An 18,906-nucleotide genomic window follows, 5' to 3' on the forward strand; every position below is an offset into this window, starting at 1 on the left:
AGTTTGTACGTGATACGATTTGCAAAGGTTTTGGTGGAGGTTGGCTGCCAACCTCCAAAGTTCTCTTCTGCAAAGAGTGTGGACCAGGGCAGAGGGTCTGATCTGAGCTTGTGCTCCAGCCTCTTTTCCACGCATGAGGTGATGTTTTGGCACAGGGATGCCACATAGAAAATCCCCATCACGCTCTTGGGACGTGGCAAGGGAAGAGCGCGGAGGGAAGGAGAACGAGGCACAGGTCATGAGGGCAAAGGGAAGCACCAGGAGTTTAATGAGGAGAGAGGACCTCAGTGGGGAGGTAGTGGACTTGGAAGGAGAAAGGCCCCCAAAAAAGTGAAGCCAGGGCAGGGAGGAAGGATAGGTAGGCAATGGGTAGCAGAGAAGCCGGAAAGAGGGTAAATGGTCAGAAGAGTCCAGAAGCTGATGGCTAACAGAGAAAATAAAGGGTCCAGAGGTGACTGTTGGCCAGACGCAGAAAGGGGTAGGGATGCAGATGTGTGCTAACTAGATAATCTCTTTATACGGTTCTTATATCTGAGAAGAAAATTACTTGGTGCCAGAAAGTCAAGGGAATGTCAATCTCTGCACTATTAGGGCTGAATGCAAGAAACCCAAGACTCAGTTCCCCCAGAAGATGGTGCAGCCATCCCTACTCTACAGATTGGAAACTGAAGCCAGATGAGAGTAAGGCCAAAAATATTAAAAGCGTCTACTAATGCATCGCGTCTGACTTGTCACTCCCACAACTTGATTCTTCTGAGTGTTCAGCATTTTTGAGAGAGACTGCTTTCCAAGGAGGCTGACAACTCCCTGGTTGGGATACTGGTCTCCACGAGAGGCAGCGGCTGTCAGTAAGGCAGCTGGAGGCAACTCCAGCTCTGCCCACAAGCTTTCACAAGCCCTGAGACCTCATTTGCTCAGCCTGTCTCAAGAGTGAGCCCAAAACAGGCCCGGTGCCACCTCTGCTGCTCTCTGTAGGCACGGGGAAAACATCTGGTGGCAGCCACAGAGACTTCTGGAAGCAAGACAGACCCCAAGAAACACTGTTTGGTCCTCAGGTTACTTCTGCCAGAGAGCTACACTGCCCGACAGTGGTTCGTCAGGTGCGGGTGTAGCAGATGAGTGCTGCACCAAGGGATGGACATCCCACACACACCGCATGTCACCGGTCCCCCTTCAGCCTGCGTGCTTCCAAGGAGAGCAGAAGACATTAACAGCAGTTCCACAGCACCTGATACGCCATGTTGGTTCAGAAGATGGCAAAACCTCCCTCATAACCTGGAGTTCAGCTTCAGAAATATGTACCTTAGAAAATCCTGACAACATTGGCTTTTAATTGATGTTCTCTGCTTTTCTAAAACTTTCTAAGAGGAGGAAAAGGAGCTTTCATGTCCTCACCACTGAGCAGAGCAGCGCTGGAGGAGCAGGGTCTGTGCTCCCACACCTCCTGTGCAGTCCAGCCTCCACGCCACACCTCTAGCCGGTGGGCAGAGGCAAGCACATCCCTTTCAAGGCCAAGTTGGACAAGGCTTTGACCAAACTAGTCTAGTGGAAGATGTCACTGCCAACGGTGGGGGGGGTGAACTAGATGATCTTTGAGGTCCCTTCCAACCCAAACCACTCTATGATTCTATAGCTGACAGGAGGCAGGGAAATGCTGGCTGCCCCTACTTGGTGCACACCCTGCCCACCCTGGTCAGGTGGGGGGGAATTTCTGCCCACCTCGGCGTGAGTGCCCTCTGGCCAGCAAGGCCACCCACCACGGCAGCCAGCATGATGTCCCATGTATGTGAACCTTGCACAAACCAAAAACAGTAGTAAAACTACAAACTTGGAAAAAAAAAATTGAAAGCATCCTTCAACGTGAATTTAGTGAACCAGTACCATCGAAACGCACACGTACAGTGACCCATGGCAGTTGCTGTGTCCACAAGCAGCAACTAAACTACAGCACTTGGAAAGGACATGGATTACTAAGCCATCCTAAAAATGTTTGGGTTGGGGAGCTCCAGTGCCACATCCACACGTGACATTACGGCTGTAACCCCACACTCCTAAACCAGACTTTGCTGTATCGAACAATGCTTTCCTGCACATACAATTACATTGACTTTAATTAGCTAACTGGCTCACTGGTTTTGATTGTTTCAACTGGGTAACCATGTGACAGGGATTGATCTATAATTAAGATGAACTTTAAAGATAAGTGTTTGTGTTTAAGTGGTGGAGCGGACACATTTGTTGCTGTCTGAGGACAAAGGAGTAAAAGCCCAAGTCGGAAGAGATCCTCTCTTTGCTCCGTCACTGATTGCTGACCTCTGTTTTTCATTATTACTAGGAAGTGGTCAGTTAACCCTCATCATTACGCAGTAAAGCGTGACAGGGAGTGCTGATTAATGCGCTGCTCACAAATACGGTCAAGCACGAGGAGAAACCCATGGCGGTCTTCTGGCAGTTTCAAATGGCCATTAGTTACAGTTGTGCAAAATGGAATTAACCCCGCTAATCGACGACTGAGAAGACAGGGTTCTGCTGAGGGTCAAGGGTTCCCAGCAAACAAAAGGTACAGTACGCCTACATAGCATGACCAAAAAAATAAAAAAAAAAACCAAAATCTGACAGGCTGATTAATGAAAAATAATACATATGATAAATCTGACCAAACAGAGAATCACAGAACAGTTTGGGTTGGAAGGGACCTTAGAGACCATCCAGTCCCACCCCCTGCCATGGGCAGGGACACCTCCCACTAGCCCAGGTTGCCCAAAGCCTCATCCAGCCTGGCCTTGAACCCCTCCAGGGATGGGGCATCCACAGCTTCTCTGGGCAACCTGTTCCAGTGGCCAAGTCCTACTTTAAGACATTACCTCCATCTCTGGGACTGGAGAAGTGTTTTTACCGTGGCCTGCTCTGAGCCCCTTTCTGGATGCCAGAAGCCCTTCTCCTCTCTCTTAAGCCTATGTTTCTAATATCAGATAAAATTTTAATTTGTCCCACACCTGGATGAAAATAGTTTAATTCTAAGGATTTCCCTCACATCTTCAGTTAACTGTCTTCATTTTAAGTGAAGCCTCCAAGAAATTCACATGCATACTGATTTTGGATTCTGGATTGCATAAACCACATAATGCACAGGATTTTGGATTACCTGGACCTGCATTATACAGCAATACTTTAGATCTGTCTTTACCTGCTGAATCTAAGTGGGCACCTTTGTCTGCAGAAGCACACATAGTATTTCACACTTTTTTTTGTTCGCAGCTTATTGTTCTTGCACCATGAACTTGTTATTGAAGGCTTCAAGGACGGAAAGAATGGCGACAGTAACAAGGCCTTTCTACCACTCTTAGTGGAGCAGTAATAGAAAATCTAGTAAGGGTGAGAAGGGCAATAGGAAGGACTGAAATGAAAGTCAGAAACGTGATACTGTCCTTCAGTTCTCTATCTCTGGAACATTTTCTAACCCTATAGAAAAAGGGATGCTCAAGTAAGCAATTCTGCCCCAATACTGTTCAAAAAAACCTCTCCTGTTGAATCCTGTTCTGTCTCATTACAGCATTCTTTGCGCATGTGCTAATGCATATGTTTTGCTTGTGCTTTTATGTCCTTCATAAGCTTTCTATGAATGAACTTTTATTATTAAACAGTCAGTGAAAGATCTCATCCTTGCCATATTTTCTCTTCCTACTTTTGAATGCATAATTAACATGGAATAATCGGTAGGTATTCTTTCTGAACTTAGAATCATAGAATGGTTTGGCTTGGAAAGGACCTTCTTACATGGAAAGGGATTTCTTCACAAAATAGAAGTGAAACAAGAAAAGACACAGCTTGGTGTGACCACTGTATCCAAGTGCTTGCACTATTGTGCAACACCCTAATTTATTTTATATGCAATGCTGCTGTACTAAAATACCCATATAACTGTATATACTACACGCATTGACTGCGCTTGACAGACTGCCTGCTGCCCTATATTCAGCACAGAGTACCTGCGTGATGACACTGCGGAAGGATGAGAATATGAAGTATCCCTTGTAGTTCCCAGGGCTCTATTAAACACTCAGATATCTAGAACTCAACTGCCTGACAGTGCGCACTGTGTATATGAAGCCATTAACAACCACCCTGCTGCCGAAAAAAAGAATGTACAACCTGGAGTATAGCTTCATTCATAAATATGCTGCTATCACTATAAAAATACAGTCTTCCTTATTACTAAAAAGACATCATTTTAAAATAGGTTAGTGTCTCTTTGTTCCCTTTTGTTTTTTTCAGTTTTATGAATAGTTTAGTATGCCAGTGCACACAACCTAAGAAGTACTTATTATTATTTTTTCCCAATAGTCCATCATTATCATTCTGTTGTATCAGAGAAAATTAGCACCTATCACTTACATAATTTCAAGCGGTATTGTTAAGAGTGGAATTTGCATGCATGATATGGTGTATAGGCTAACACAAGTCCATTTGCTACGTCCACGTGGTAAAGCAGATGAATAAATGATTAAATGCTTGGCTCCAAATATATAATTATTCTTAGAAAAAAAATTAGAGCATAAGTCTGGGAAAAATACATATAATAATACTCATCTACAGCTAAATATCCTAGACAAAAAAATGCCCTTTCAGAAATGTAATAATATAGTTAGATTCCTAAAATGTTTATAGAAAACTTGCATAAATGCCCAAGTTTTGAAACTACAGGACCACTGCACTTCTTCCCCACCAGCATTAGCTTTGAATTAAAAACGTTGTCCCAGCCTAATAAAGAAAAGGCTGAGCAGAGCCCTTGTGCAGAGCATGAGAAAGGTTTGCAAACCTTCAAACTGCGGTTTAAATTTTTCCTGTTAGAAAAAGTTACAGCTCGTTTTTTTCCGATCTGTTCCCACACACAGTATCTTACAGGCTCTCCCTAAGAAAGTAACGTTACCGTTTTTAATATCATCCATCACCCTGCTCTGTTACAAGTATCGCTGTTCTGACGCTGCAAGAACTGTTTGCCATATGTCGACTTCCAGCACACAAACCGCATTAGTTATTTGTTACACGTAAAGAAATGAGGGAGCGGGCTCTGCAACAGCAAGTACGAACCACCAAGTCAAGCCCTCTTCTGTATCAGAGTGCAACATAAACCGATTTCCAGATGAAATGAAATAAACAGGCAAGTACTAATGAGAAAGAATTAAAAGGCAAATGAGACAAGATGTAGAAATCTGATACAACAGCATTAATCCTGGTAGCAATTACACTTTTTCTGGAAAAGCTGTGAAACATCAAATTACAAGAATTCAAAATATTCTGTTTATCAGAACGGGCAGTGACACACAAATGGCAATGCCTTTTCTTGGCATCTTGCAAGAACAGTACCAAAAGTTTCAGAAAAACTCCAGTTTTTTTCTAACTCAATGTTATACTGTTTTTCTGTTTTATGGAAATCATATTGTGTTTTAACATAATGCATCTGCCTTTCTATTTATTGCAGAGGCTATTTAAATTTTTGCTATTTTTTCTCATCCTGTGACTTGAAAGTTAGCGTACATTCTAAATCTGTAGAATAAATTTCTAAAATATAATCTTCCCACATTGATTTTCTGAGACATTTATTTAGTCCTGTTGAATTTCTTCAGATTCTTTCCCAGGCAAGTGTCATTGAATAGTTTCAATAAACATAAAAACCTACTGCCTAAATCAGTAATTCCATTACAGCTTTTTGCTTTTATTATGGGTCATCTGGTATACCACTGAAGAAAATCTGTAGATGGACTTCGAAAATTACTATTAATACATCAGAAAAAATAATCTGTTAGGAAGCATAGAGCCAATATTGAGAGGCAGAGTGTCACTCAGACTTGACAGAGCTTTTAAGTCTTTCTCATTTGCAACCACATGTTAACCAACAGTGTGAGTCAGCCGGGATCTTCCTTCGGTGCAGGCAGAAGCCTGAGCTTCTCTAGCAGTTACCCAGGCTCTGAGAGGGACACTCCTGGCTGTTCTCCTGTACTCCCTTCCTTTGGTCTGAGCTGTTTAGTTTAGACTGCAAAGCCCATCGATGTAAAGCAAAGCGATTTGAATTCTGATCCCCACACCAGATTGTGAGAAGTCTCTAGCTACATTATGTCTTATGTCTACACCCTCAGTCCCCCCTTGCCAGAGCTCCAGCTTATCCTGGGGACAATGTGGATGGTGATTTAGGATGAATTGTACCACATAGCCAAAGAGACTCTTGTCCTCAGAGTCCAGATCCACTTGCTACCAAAAACAAAGCACATAAAGAAGAATCAGAGCGAAAGAGGAGAGAGAAAGTCAATGCCTGAGGCAGTTAATGATGCCCTGGAGAACTGGACTGCATCTCCTTTGCCATGGACTTACTTTATAATAATAAGCAAGAAAAATCACTAATTACCCTCCTTGTTTCCTGAATATCCAACTTGAGATCCAGAGTCTGATTTGCAGGGGTTTAAGCAATCATATCTGCAAGTAAAATCAATGGAAATTGCACTTTGAACATATTAAGTGCTATAAAACGGCAAGTACTCCTGCCTCTCGAGGTCCTAGATATCACAGATCATGAACCCCAAATCAGTGGGTATGTCTGAGCTTGATTTGTGTCTTAACTCGTCGACTGTGAAACAGGGGTAATAACCACTCATCTTATCTTGTATTGTAAGGATAAATTAAACAATGTTTGTGAAGCACTTAGATATTACAGTGATGAACAGCATAGAAAAGCTCTGCAAAAAATGAGCAATTACGTCTTCTGAGCAAGGGATGAATAGTAATCAGCAGCGAAGGCACAGGACCATACATTGAGCAAGGAGAAGAATACCAGATATTGAACAGCTGCTCATTAATCGATCGTTATCCAATCTGTTCAATGAACAAGGCAGAGGTCTAATGGAAAAAACTGTATGTGATTGTGTAATTAAGGCCGAATTAGAGATCATTACATGCGGTGCAGATGAGCAAAGACCACACAGGCCACTAGCATTCGTTATTTTCACATTTAGTTGTCATTTTGCAAACTTGATTTTTTTCCCCACCAATATATTTTTATAAAAGCAAACTGAGAAAGACCCAAGCAGCTCAAAAACCCTGAAACCCACCATCACACTTAATACAGGAAGCCACACAGATGCAAAAAGGGGTGGAAGAAGACAACAACCTCATGGGGCCCTGCCACTCTGAACTCTGGGAGAAGAAAGGGTCTAGGTCTAGACTTCAAACCTCACAAAGGCACTCCCAACCTCCAACAACCTAAAACTCTGCTGCAAAAAAAGGCTGAAATCCTGGCGTCTCTTAAGGCAATGGGAGATTTGCCATTACCTTTTCCCACTCTATTTATAGCCGAGATGCTAGCAGATGCCTTGTTCCCTCTGTCTCTAACAGACAGATCTGTATGTTAAAACAGGATTAGGAGGTACAAAAAGATGTTTTGTTTCTTCCTTTAGGTATTTATATATGTTTTATCTGTTTAGAATGTCTTTCAGCCACACCAGTGCAAAATTCCTGATCTCTGACATTGTTCCGCTGAAGGGACCTTGCAGGATTATCCTCTTTTGGCTCTTAACTACTTAACTTGAGACTGGAAGAGACCTTTTCAGGTTCTAAAAATTTTCTGAACCTTGAGGGTTGTAGAAGAGAAGTGCTATTTGCTACTAAAAGTGAAAATTATAACACTGCTTCAACAGGCTGCTGAGGCAGGTAGATAACAGCATTTTATAAAGTGGTATCTCTTAAGAAGCAGTACCAGAGCTGTAAGGAGCTAAAGCATCTAACTAAGGATGTTTTACGGTATTTGATATGCTTTATGCTGTTTGATATAGAAGATCTTGTACATATATTTATGACCAACTGCAAACGCCAGTTTGAATGTTTGTTCACGCTTTAGTTATCTATTTCCAGTTGTATTGTACTAGGCACTACAAAAAAATCCCAGCAGCCCAGTGTCCAAGCAGCCAGACCAATTATAGTTCAATGACAGAGGATTTCTCAGGAGCCAGGCTCTCACTTGAGGGGATTACCAGCAAACATAACCAAGCACAAGGTCCTGATGGGGTCTGTGGGTACCTGCAGAGGCTTAGCTGGATAGTTATTTCAAAAAGACTTCACTCTTGTGAGCTTTTTTCTGAACTCAGACTGAGGAGACAGACATTCACCTGCTAGTACAAACACAAAGCAATTCTGCCTTATGTGAGGTTTGAGCACTTTACATCAACTTTTAAAAACTGGGGCTCTGCATCCCTGTGAGGATCTGGGCATCCACCATCATGACAAGTGGAATATTCTAAAACTGTATTAGCTGGTTCATCCTTTTTTTAACTACTCCTACTTCTTTCATTTTTGGAGTCAGATGAACTCTCCAGCTGTACCAGGACACGACAGTAACCCCAAGAAACCCCTTTGTCTTATCCTTTACTATCACAGATAACCAAATCATGTTACACATCTCTTACACCCCATTTCAAATCAGGAACTTAAACCCTTCTGACTTCTTTCAGGAAAGTGCCCCTAAAAGTCCCTCTTTTTGGTGGTTTGCAGCCTTGTCAAAATATCAAAGTAACTAATGTCATCTCTACCCATTTGCTCGTATTTCAGTACAGTTCTTAGTTCAAAATAAATTCTCCTTCCTCTCAGTTGTCTAGTCCTCAACTGTGAAATATTTATAGACAGCAATCATGTCCCAACTCAGACTCTTTTTGGGTAAGCTAAAAAAAGCTAGAAGCATTTAGTCACCTGACATGAGATAAATTTTTATTCCCCAGATCATTTCAGAAGCTCTCCTAAATTGTTTGACTCTGAATCAAACTGCCTTTAACACGTGAGCGACCAGAAGCATACACAATACTCCACGTACGCATTGTGAGCATCATTTGTACCGTGAGGGTGTGAGTACTTCCCCGTTTGCTCGAAATACTTCATGCATCTGAACATATGGATTTTGGATAACTATATTACCCAAGTGTCTCAGCCGTCTTGAAACTATTACCTAAAGGATGAACTTTCCAGGAAGCACCCTATCTACCTTCACCATGCGGCACATGGAAAAAAATCCATTCCTTTTTAAAGGAAAGGCAGTTGGAATATTCACGAAAACACTAAGCTAATGCCTGTGACACTTGATCTTTTGTTAGCCCAAATATTTGTGGCTACCTGGAATCAGCGTGCATTCCCTCCTCTATGAAGACTCTGATCTACCAGAACGTTACCCTACGATGTGCTAGAAAATAATTAAAATAAATTGCTGGAACTCAGGTCCCTGTCACATCATAAGAATGCCAAAGTTTCCCCTCTCTTACAAGGACGTAGAAGGTAAGCATGTGAAAGCCTGTGTGATGCTGGAATTTGCGGCGATGGAAGGCTGTTACCTAAGACAAACCAACCTCACCACGGCGTATCTGTTCTGTTTACTGCGTGTTGTGCTTGTGCAGGCTGGCCACCACCTACTGAATATATTATTTTATAGATGAGGCAGTCTAGAAATTAATATTCACAAAACAAAGAAGAAAAGACAAACAAGAGAGTGCAGGAGAAGAACAGTTGCACGCAGACCTCCTAGCATTGTTGAAGTGTTTTTCAAGATGAGACAGTGGCCCATATTTAAATTCTCATGCTTGTGCTCACCTCTCCTTCTGCAAAGCAACGCCTGGTTACATGGTAAATAACAGTTACCATCAAAAACTTGCAAACACTGGAAAGTCTTGGGGGAGGGGAAAAAAATTATTAACGCTTTTGGAAAAGAATGAAGGGGAATTTTTAGCTTCCTTCATGTAAAATATTTTTTCAAATCATTCTCCCAGCCATTAACCATCTTGTGGTTCTTTGTGGCACCACAGCTGTTAAATTCACATGTTCTTTGCTTGTTTTAAAACCAAGAGACTCTAACACCTAGATGGTTCCCAAATCAGCTCCTTCTGTCCAAAACACTACCACAAGGTGCTTGCTCTATTACCATTGCACTCCACATCTAACATATCCAACATTTATTTATTCTTGAGCATCAATCGGAGTTTGTCATACAGGCCACATATTCCAAGAGACAGCAGGAAAGCTTTTCCTCCCATTCTTCCTCTCCCCAGCTTTCGAATATTCAACTGTAATACATGCTCCCTCCTTAATTAATATTTCCTTTTTGTGTGTCACACTTCTTGCGGCTTGCTTTTTTCCCCTTTTTGGGGTCCCAGTGCAAACACTTCTTGCTCCTTCCTCCTACCAGCCTCCTAAACTTCGAGCTCTTAGTAACTACAGCCAAGCAGGAGCAGAAACTTTATTTCACTGGGTAATACTGCCTGCCAGAGCAAAAACCAGGAAAAGTCTTTTTTATATCTATGAAAGCTAGTAACTAAAGCCAAGCAGGAGCAGAAACTATTTCACTGGGTAATACTGCCTGCCAGAGCAAAAACCAGGAAAAGTCTTTTTTATATCTATGAAAGCATGGTGGCAGCTTCAAAACTTCAATGACTTAATTATTTAAATTTGATTTGACACCTATTAACCATAGCATATCAAGTAAGAGTAGCAGCTGCTACATGAATTTGACCAGCTCCCTTGCCCTCAGCAGATCACCCATCTGCTTCCTCTTCACCTAACATTTCTGTTTGATAGGCTGTAAAACAGATTCTTGCAACAGGTCAGGAACAGAGTCAACTTCAAATCCCGCACAGAAATTTCTAGGAAAACATATGGACATCTATACTGAGTGATGTCGGATTTAGAGAGGCCACTGACCTTCTGAAAGTGGATAAACGGAAAATTGCAGCCTGTGATGGAAAAATCACTGACTCCATTACAGTGAATGAACAGAAGAGTGGCGAGTGAAGAACTGTATGCATAATTAATTCTAGTAATACAGACCTACAAAATTCATGGGTGCACACACTGCAAAATGCTGTAGAAAATGCCTTTCTACAATGTATCAATTTCAGCTTCTACAGCATAAAAAATATTGCTGCTTTAAATGATCAATAAGGTAAACTTTCCTGTTCACCAGTGGTATTGTATAAAAATTTAAGTTTTGCTACTTAAGCAAATTATTCAGGAGCTACTTATTCCAATATTTAAAATATCATACCTTGGTATTTTTCCACCTCAATTCAAATGAAAAATTTTAGGAGATGCACACAGAGGCTTTAGCTTCTCTTCATTTTCTGCTGGGGGGTGTAGAGCCCTGGAAAGTGCTTTCACTTACAGTGCATGGGAAAACCATAGGAAGATTACCCATTTCTGAAAAAAACATATTACAAATAACGTATCACTTTCCCTCTTGTGTGGCCTTCTGGAAACAGAGACTACAGAGTACTTCTGGAGAGAGAAAAAAAAAAAAAGGTACCCCTGGGATATTATGCATCTAGCCCATTCCTAAATGGTTGCACAGTGCCTTTGCTTGCCAAAGAACTGAATTTATCTACCACTGAGTTTTCAGGCTGGCGATAGCTTGCAATCCTTCATGCGAAGATGAATCTCTAGAAGGCTGTTGGATCGCTTTGGTTATGGCAAAAAGATCAGCCTCGGTGCCTGGCATGACGGACTGGGAGTTCCCCAGGTGACTGGTGGGTTGGACCCTCGATCTTGCAGCCCAGGTTGTTTTCAGAGCCCCCTGGCACAAAGGGGGATGCCTGGCACGACGGACTGGGAGTTCCCCAGACTGGTGGGTTGGACCCTCGATCTTGCAGCCCAGGTTGTTTTCAGAGCCCCCTGGCACAAAGGGGGATGAAGACTGGCACTTCATTTCCATAACCCTATCTTTGAGGCAACCTCTGTTCCCACAGCTGTGCCGAGTCCCTGCAGATTCCTACACAAGAAATTTCATCCCTTCCACTATGGAAGCAAAGTCTTGGCTAACCTGCTGTTCAGACACACCGCAGAGGCAGGATTTCTCCGTTACTGCACTGCTTGCTGCGGTGCACAGCACATTTACTACGTTCAGGAAGCCATTTAAATAAAACAGCATCAGATTAGACTTTTTAAAATTTCCTGCGGCCACATTTCCCCATACTTTAAATAGGCAAAAAGCAAATGTTCAGGTGAAGAAGAAATGCAAACCTAGAAACTTCTGGTGCTGTGACTGTGTTTCCACCTCAGAGGTGAGAAGGGATCTACATTTCTGATTTAAAATAGCAGAACCAGCTTTAAGGTGAACCTCCTGGAGCAGAAATCAACAGCACAACCTGAAATTTACTGAACATAGTATCTTTGCATTTTAAAAAAAGGACAAGCTTCCCTATAATTAATATGATATAATGTGTTAATTCTTTCATTTTAAGTAGCCAAAAAATCTCCCAGCAATACGCAAAACAACTGAGAGAAGATGGTAATTTTTCGCTGTAGCACCATTTGGAGATAAAAAACCACCTTCCTTTTTTCTTCTCTTCAAGCCACAGGAAGAATGAAAGATTAACTCTAGCAACTTAAGAAGCGATGTAATTTTGATTTAGGACAGATTACTTCATACTTGTCTGGAACTTGAACAAATGAAGACTAAAAATGCAAAGCATACACAAGAACAGCTGTGATTTCTGACTTTGAGCCTGTTACTCTCCTTAGAGAAAGCTGGTTCACTGGAAAAAGAGAAGACAAGACTGGCCAGGTGCTACAGGTTCCCTCACAGTATAGTGTGTTTTTCAGCATATGACTCTATCAACTACCATAATTTAAAGTTTAAATAACTTTATGATTGGCTATGTTAGTAATTTAGAAAATCATACCATATAGTTATCCTAGGTAAAAATGTATTATAAATACAAATGTATTTTAACTTTAACAGTAGTGCCATTTATCAACACTTTTATGGTTAAAGGATTTTAGCGTTCGCAAGGCAGATCAAATTTATATTAATGACACAATCATATTTCTTCATCCCAGACTTCTCTACATCAAGTCAATCAGCAAAAAGTTCATGCTTACTTGACACCAAAACCTTGCGTGTCGATAATTTACATCCCTGTAATGAATTCCATCTGAAATTACTTTGGAACTTCCACCAATAAACCCATTTTAGTACTTTTTTGGTCTACAGCTCTCCTTCTCATAAATTCATTAAACATTTCCTGCAAGTCTGCAAAAATAAGATTCACTGGGAATACAATTAGTTCACCAATAAACCCATTTTAATACTTTTTTTGGTCTACAGCTCTCCTTCTCATAAATTCATTAGACATCTCCTGCAAGTCCCCAAAAATAAGACTCACTGGGAATACAATTACCAGATTTATAATTGGAAATGCAAGCTTCAGTCTCTTTGTTGTTGTGGACTTTCTTGTTTTTAAATTCAATGCAGTTCTTTTCTGTTTTATAAATCCCTCTGTTTTACAGTATTTCAGAGGAGCGCAAAGGAACTGGCGCTCAAAAGTTGTTCAAGGTGGGCTGACATCAGCGATTCTAGCCCAGACCCGAATAGCTGGCTAGTGTGCAGCGTTCCCTCTTTCCAACTCCCCCTTCTCTGTTTCCATGCTTTTTGTCACAATTTGTCTCCCCACTTGTTCTTGTCCTTCCACCTTAACATTGGTTGCTCTCTCCCACAATTTCCACCCCACTGTATCTTTTGAAGGACTATCAGTATATAACCTATTAAATAAAACTGAATAAAACTTTCCTGTAATCAGTAGAGACTAATTAAAAAAAGCCTCTTCCCGCCCAAGGAGAATAGTTACTCCATTCAAAGAGGGCACAAACCAAAACACAGGAGGGTCCATCTGAACATCAGGAAGCACTTTTTCACTGTGAGGATGACCAGCCACTGGTAGAGGTTGTTCAGACAGGTTGTGAAGTCTCCATCCTTTGAGATGTTCAAAAGCCACCTGGACACGGTCCTAGGTACCCAGCTCTAAGTAGTCCTGCTTGAGCAGGAGGGTTGGAGCCGGTGACCTCCAGAAGTTCCTTCCAACCTCAGCCCATCTGTGGTTCTGTGACAATGGCACCACCCGTAGCTGTCATTTTTAACAACATATGTGTGCACGCATGTGAAGTGTGTAAAATATAACTGCAAAAAGACCCATAAATGTTTAAAAAGTCTATACACACGGTTTCAGGGAAATGGTGAATGAAACGTGAGACAGGTATGCCCAGGATCTACCTTAAGGTAGTTCTTCCACTTTGATTTATTTTTTATTTACACCATGCACTGAACTACCACAGTTTTAAAAACATCCTCATGAATATATGATACACCAGAATGATTCCTACAACTATTTACATTAAAATAGGAAACCTCAAGATGGGGTGTTTTACTAGTCATGTACCTAACTAAAATTTTATGTACCTAACTGAAAATTCATGACAACTCTACACAACATTTTTGTTGTTACAAAACTACCTACACAGATTTTTATTCTCATTGATAGTTTCAGGATGTTTGGAGCCAAAATGTATATTATGTTTTTGCTATGTCCTTTTCTGGTTAATGCTCTGCAATGTACTTTTATGCATATAATTTTTTTTTCTCTTTACAAATACATATATACATATATAAACACATATCTGTAAAAACACAGAAAATTGCAAGACACATTTCCAGTGTTTGCTTAACAACAATGCTACTGGTAGCACCAGAAGCTCACAGTCATGTGCATACCAAGCAGAAGTCTAGACAGTGTTTCCATACCACTGGTAGGAACACGTATGTTAGCACAATAATTCTAAAAAATTTATTTTAAGCTAATTTAAAACTCTCATCTTCAGTCTTTAGGGAGGAGACCAGGGTTGTTTTGTCTTTCATTTTTGAAGTTTTTTTTTCTTAACTCAAACTTTCAGTAATTTCCAATAACTTTTATCTACATTTTAAAAATGTGATTCTATGCCCGATTCCAGAGTAATCCTTTCCTAATAATTGTGGCTTTAGAGGCTTGTAAATGTAGCCTTGCTACTTTATTAACTCCCAAAAGGAATCCTTCATAATTTTTCATAAATTCCTTTAAAGTAGGATAGGAATATCCATCAGATTGTGTCAGAAAGAACACCAAAAGAGAGAGGTGTGGTAAACGTACATACACAGTACCTTGAGATTAGTGACTTAAGACTGGGAAAGAAGGTCTCACGGAAAGGAGGAAGGAAGATTAAAAAAGGTGCTATCACTTCAGACAGTATGTGCACGTGTGGGGAAAACCTCACCAGCACCACAACAAAAACTATCCTCATGATTCAGAGGCCAGCTTAGACACAGATGTCTGAATCCCCATCCATGGATGTGGCATGGAGGCACACAGAGGAAACCAGTGAAAATAAGTAAGGTTTTCCAGTTCATTTGCTACATTAAGCAACTAAAAGTCAAGCAAGAAGTTAGGGAATGAAGGCATCAAGGTCAGCTATTGCACAACAGTAAGAGAAAGTGCTTTCAGAAGGGGGAAACCTTTTCCCTCTCCTTATAACTTTGGGAAGTTCATTTCAATTACATTGACACTTTTGATGATAGATAAACAGATTGACAGAGAGATATTACATGAAGTCTTGACTTCAATGACGCACAAGCCCTCCAGGTCTACTTAACAGAGAGCTAAATCCTTATTACCATCAGCAGCAGATTTAATGACCACAGAAGAAATTAATCACATCACACAATATCTCGCTCTTCTCAGTGCACAAGCTGGACACCATATTAAGAGCCTATTTTCTTCCTTCTAGGTTTTTCTTAATGAAAATAAATCAGTAAGTAGATACTGCCTGCTTCACCAGGGCCTGTAAGAACATCTACTCATACGCAAAGGCTTCAAGAAACCTCTCCAGTATTTGCATCCTTTGCGCACCATGAACTCTTATTCTTTATCAGGTATTTATTATCACTTGAAGCAGCTGCTTACAAAGTCTGTAAAGGCCAATCATTTTCTTTTATCCTAACAACCCAAGTTGCAGAAAGGCAACACCTGCCAGTGGTTCTGCAGCACTTTGAGTCCTCCTCGCTTCTTTCTACTGAGACGCCCAGGAAAGTCTAGCTACACCGTAATTACCCTAAAACAGATGTCAGCACAATACTCGCAACACTCCTGTGACGATAAAGCTATCAAAATACAATCCTTGTGAAAGTCCTAGTCCTTAATAAAGAAAATGATCTCTAAGAAATGCACTGTAGTCCATTCCTCCTTCCCCACCAATCTACTGCAGCACCACAGAGCCACTTCTTTTTTGCTGAAAGACCAAACAGACGCACTACCGAGTCAAAAGCCCTGGAGGTACCCACAGGGAGATAACAGACCCAAGTGAATTGTACTGCCACATAGGGCTGCCAAAGCACGATGAGACAACCATAGTCATCCTCCAGTACAGGAGAAGCGGGAGTATGTTTACATCGATTGTATCTATGGCCATTAAAAATTACAGAAGTCTACTTGGAAGGTAGAGGAGAAGAAGCCTGATTCTGCAGCGTCAGGAAGTAAAAACAATGCATCCTTTAAAAGGTGTACATTGGAAAACTGTAGCATATACTACGTTAATTATACCACACATAATCAGAGTTAATGCAACACTTTTTTTTTTTTCCAAATTAACAACACAGAACTTTATCAACAGAAGAAAACACATAGGAAAACATACGTGTGTGTGTATAAATATTTCTGTTAAAAGAAAAACCCCAAACCCATGTATTGTGTCTTTTCTTTTTTGTTGATGTTTCTTGTTTTGTGTTTTCTTACCTTCTACTGCCCTCTTGAAGAAAACTTTACAGCTGCCACATGTAACCACCCCATAATGACATCCAGATGCCTCATCTCCGCACACCAAACACACTTTGGAAGGTCTTGAAGATCCAGTTGACACACTTCTCAATGAAGAGCTGGAGGAAACCAAACAAACAAACAAAGCAAAACAACTATGAATATTTCAAATCACACTGGCCATAATGCAAAGTTCAATTAAGAATTTATAACAGGTATATTGCTCAAGGCACCTAACAATTAGCAAACCACAACTCTTTCCTGCAGTGCCTGGCTGAGCACATGAATCGCTTTAATTAGCAAGTGCAATATTTTTATTGTCTGTTTTAAAACAACACTCAAAACATATAAATGTTAATGTGAGAAGTTACCACAAGGGCAGTGGAATTTATTGGCAGCAGATGATTACAACTGAAAATAAACAACAAACAAACAAGCCACACTGGCAGTGACCAAACTGCTACAAACTTTCTGTTTGCTTGCTTGTTTCAAGCCTTTACACTTAAGGAATACCTGTAATAAAACTGCTAAGGCCATTTTATGAAGTAATGTAGCAGAGTGTTCTGCACTCTTTTGTCCGCTACAGTGGTCCTTGAGTTTGTATCTAATATTTCTCTAATTTAACAGCTTACTCCCAAAGTAGGTTTGAAGCCTTTCTACATTCTGCAAGTGCAGAAAAACCTTCCATACAACTGTAGGTTCCAGAAAAGCAGCACTGGAGGTTCAGAAACCATCCCAAAGTTTTGCAGACCGATGCATCTTGCAGACTCGGCTTCAACCATCTACTGCCTTCTTAAACGCAGGGCATTTTTGTTGCTGGGTTTTCTGAAACCATGACTCTCCAAAGATACCTTTGGGAAGTATTTTCCACTAGCAACTCTAAAAGGCGGCATTCTTCAAAAACAAGTCACATTTCATGATGCAGTACGTCTCCTCCCTCCCTTCTTCCCCCGGGAACTGGAAATGCCACCCTAATGTACTCGGCACGCTCAGAGAAACGAGTTGGACGCTGAAAGGGATGAAAGCTTTGGATCCCTCCCACATCTCTGGAGGACTGGGGAGAGTCTTTCTTTCCACACAGCCTCTCTTCTCCAGGTAAATGTGACCTCTTGCATTTCTTCATGTGTTATCTCTCTGAATGCTGTCAAACAATTACAAAAACAACCCGAGAAGACTTTACACTGGTGGTGAAATAATCTGATAGTTCAAATTGCAGGTCACAGGCTATTTGTCGGTCAGCCGTTGGGAAACAAAGTTCACAGGTAGTCTTAGCTCAAACAGAAGATAACCAGACTGATTAAGACATTTCAAGTATGCAGCTTTGCCTTTTCCAATTTTCTCTCTTCCTTTAAAGAGGTATACAGAGGCCAAGTGATTTATCCAGGGGCACAGCACCGATGTCACTCCAGATCAAGGACTGCACATCTCCTGCCCTGCAGCTTTACTGCAACATCAAATCTCAATGTCTTTTTAAATGACAGCATTCAGATACTAATCAGAATGTTCCAAATACTATTCCTGCTTGTCTGCTCACTAGTCTGTCAGATTTACTAGTTTTATTCCTTGTGCTATTTATACATTCATTACATAACATCACACTGCTTGATAATTGCTAGGTGATGGCATTAGCTCATCTGTTAGAGAGACAAAGGAAAGCCTCACCGAACCTGTGTTAAAATAAGTTCTGCGTGCTCAAGTCACAGTCATACCTACGCACCAGTCTACCCGTAAGGAAAGGTACCGACTTCAGGATTTGCCAAGAGTGTGCTGGCACCCAGCTCTGCATTTGGATTTGTTTAGGCAACGAATGGGACTTTCTCCCTCTAGCATGTTTCATACTGAATGAAAAAATTAAGCTTGTCATTAAACAAAAACCTTCAAGAGTTGTCTGCTTTCTAGAGAAAATGTCAGTAACCTGGAAAACTAACTCCCTGAAAACTTTTTTTTTCTTTTTCATTGCAAACAGTGGTATTTTGTCTAAAAAGGGAAACATTTCAATTCTGACATACCAAAATGTCTCGGGGCATTTGTAATTTTGATGCTGCATGTTCCCATTTATTCAGAAGAGTAGCAAAATTTTTCCTAGTCCTTCTACCCTGAAAAAGGTCAGTGTATTTTTTTTTTTTAATATCTAAAGAAGGTAATTCTGTTAGAGAGCTGTCCATGCAGAGAAATGGAGGTTTACAGGGTATCACAGCAGTGTGCATGGTTGTTTATTTTTATATATACACACATACTCTCTCTATACACACTGTATATATGTAAGTAT

General features: G+C 40.9%; 1 protein-coding gene across 1 annotated transcript in view; it reads right to left on the reverse strand.

Annotated features, from left to right (window-relative positions):
* Nucleotides 1-16,792, reverse strand: part of LOC104465497 (mineralocorticoid receptor-like) — a gene marked incomplete at its 5' end in the record, with an annotated part of 85,197 nt that extends 68,405 nt beyond the window's left edge. The window contains one exon of the mRNA XM_010078562.1: nucleotides 16,617-16,792. Within this exon, the coding sequence (XP_010076864.1) occupies nucleotides 16,617-16,792 (176 nt within the window). The remainder of the gene's footprint in view (nucleotides 1-16,616) is intronic.
* Between the last annotated feature and the right edge of the window lie 2,114 nt (nucleotides 16,793-18,906).

The sequence above is a fragment of the Pterocles gutturalis genome, unplaced genomic scaffold (genome assembly GCF_000699245.1).
Source record: "Pterocles gutturalis isolate BGI_N339 unplaced genomic scaffold, ASM69924v1 scaffold4978, whole genome shotgun sequence".
NCBI lineage: Eukaryota > Metazoa > Chordata > Aves > Pterocliformes > Pteroclidae > Pterocles > Pterocles gutturalis.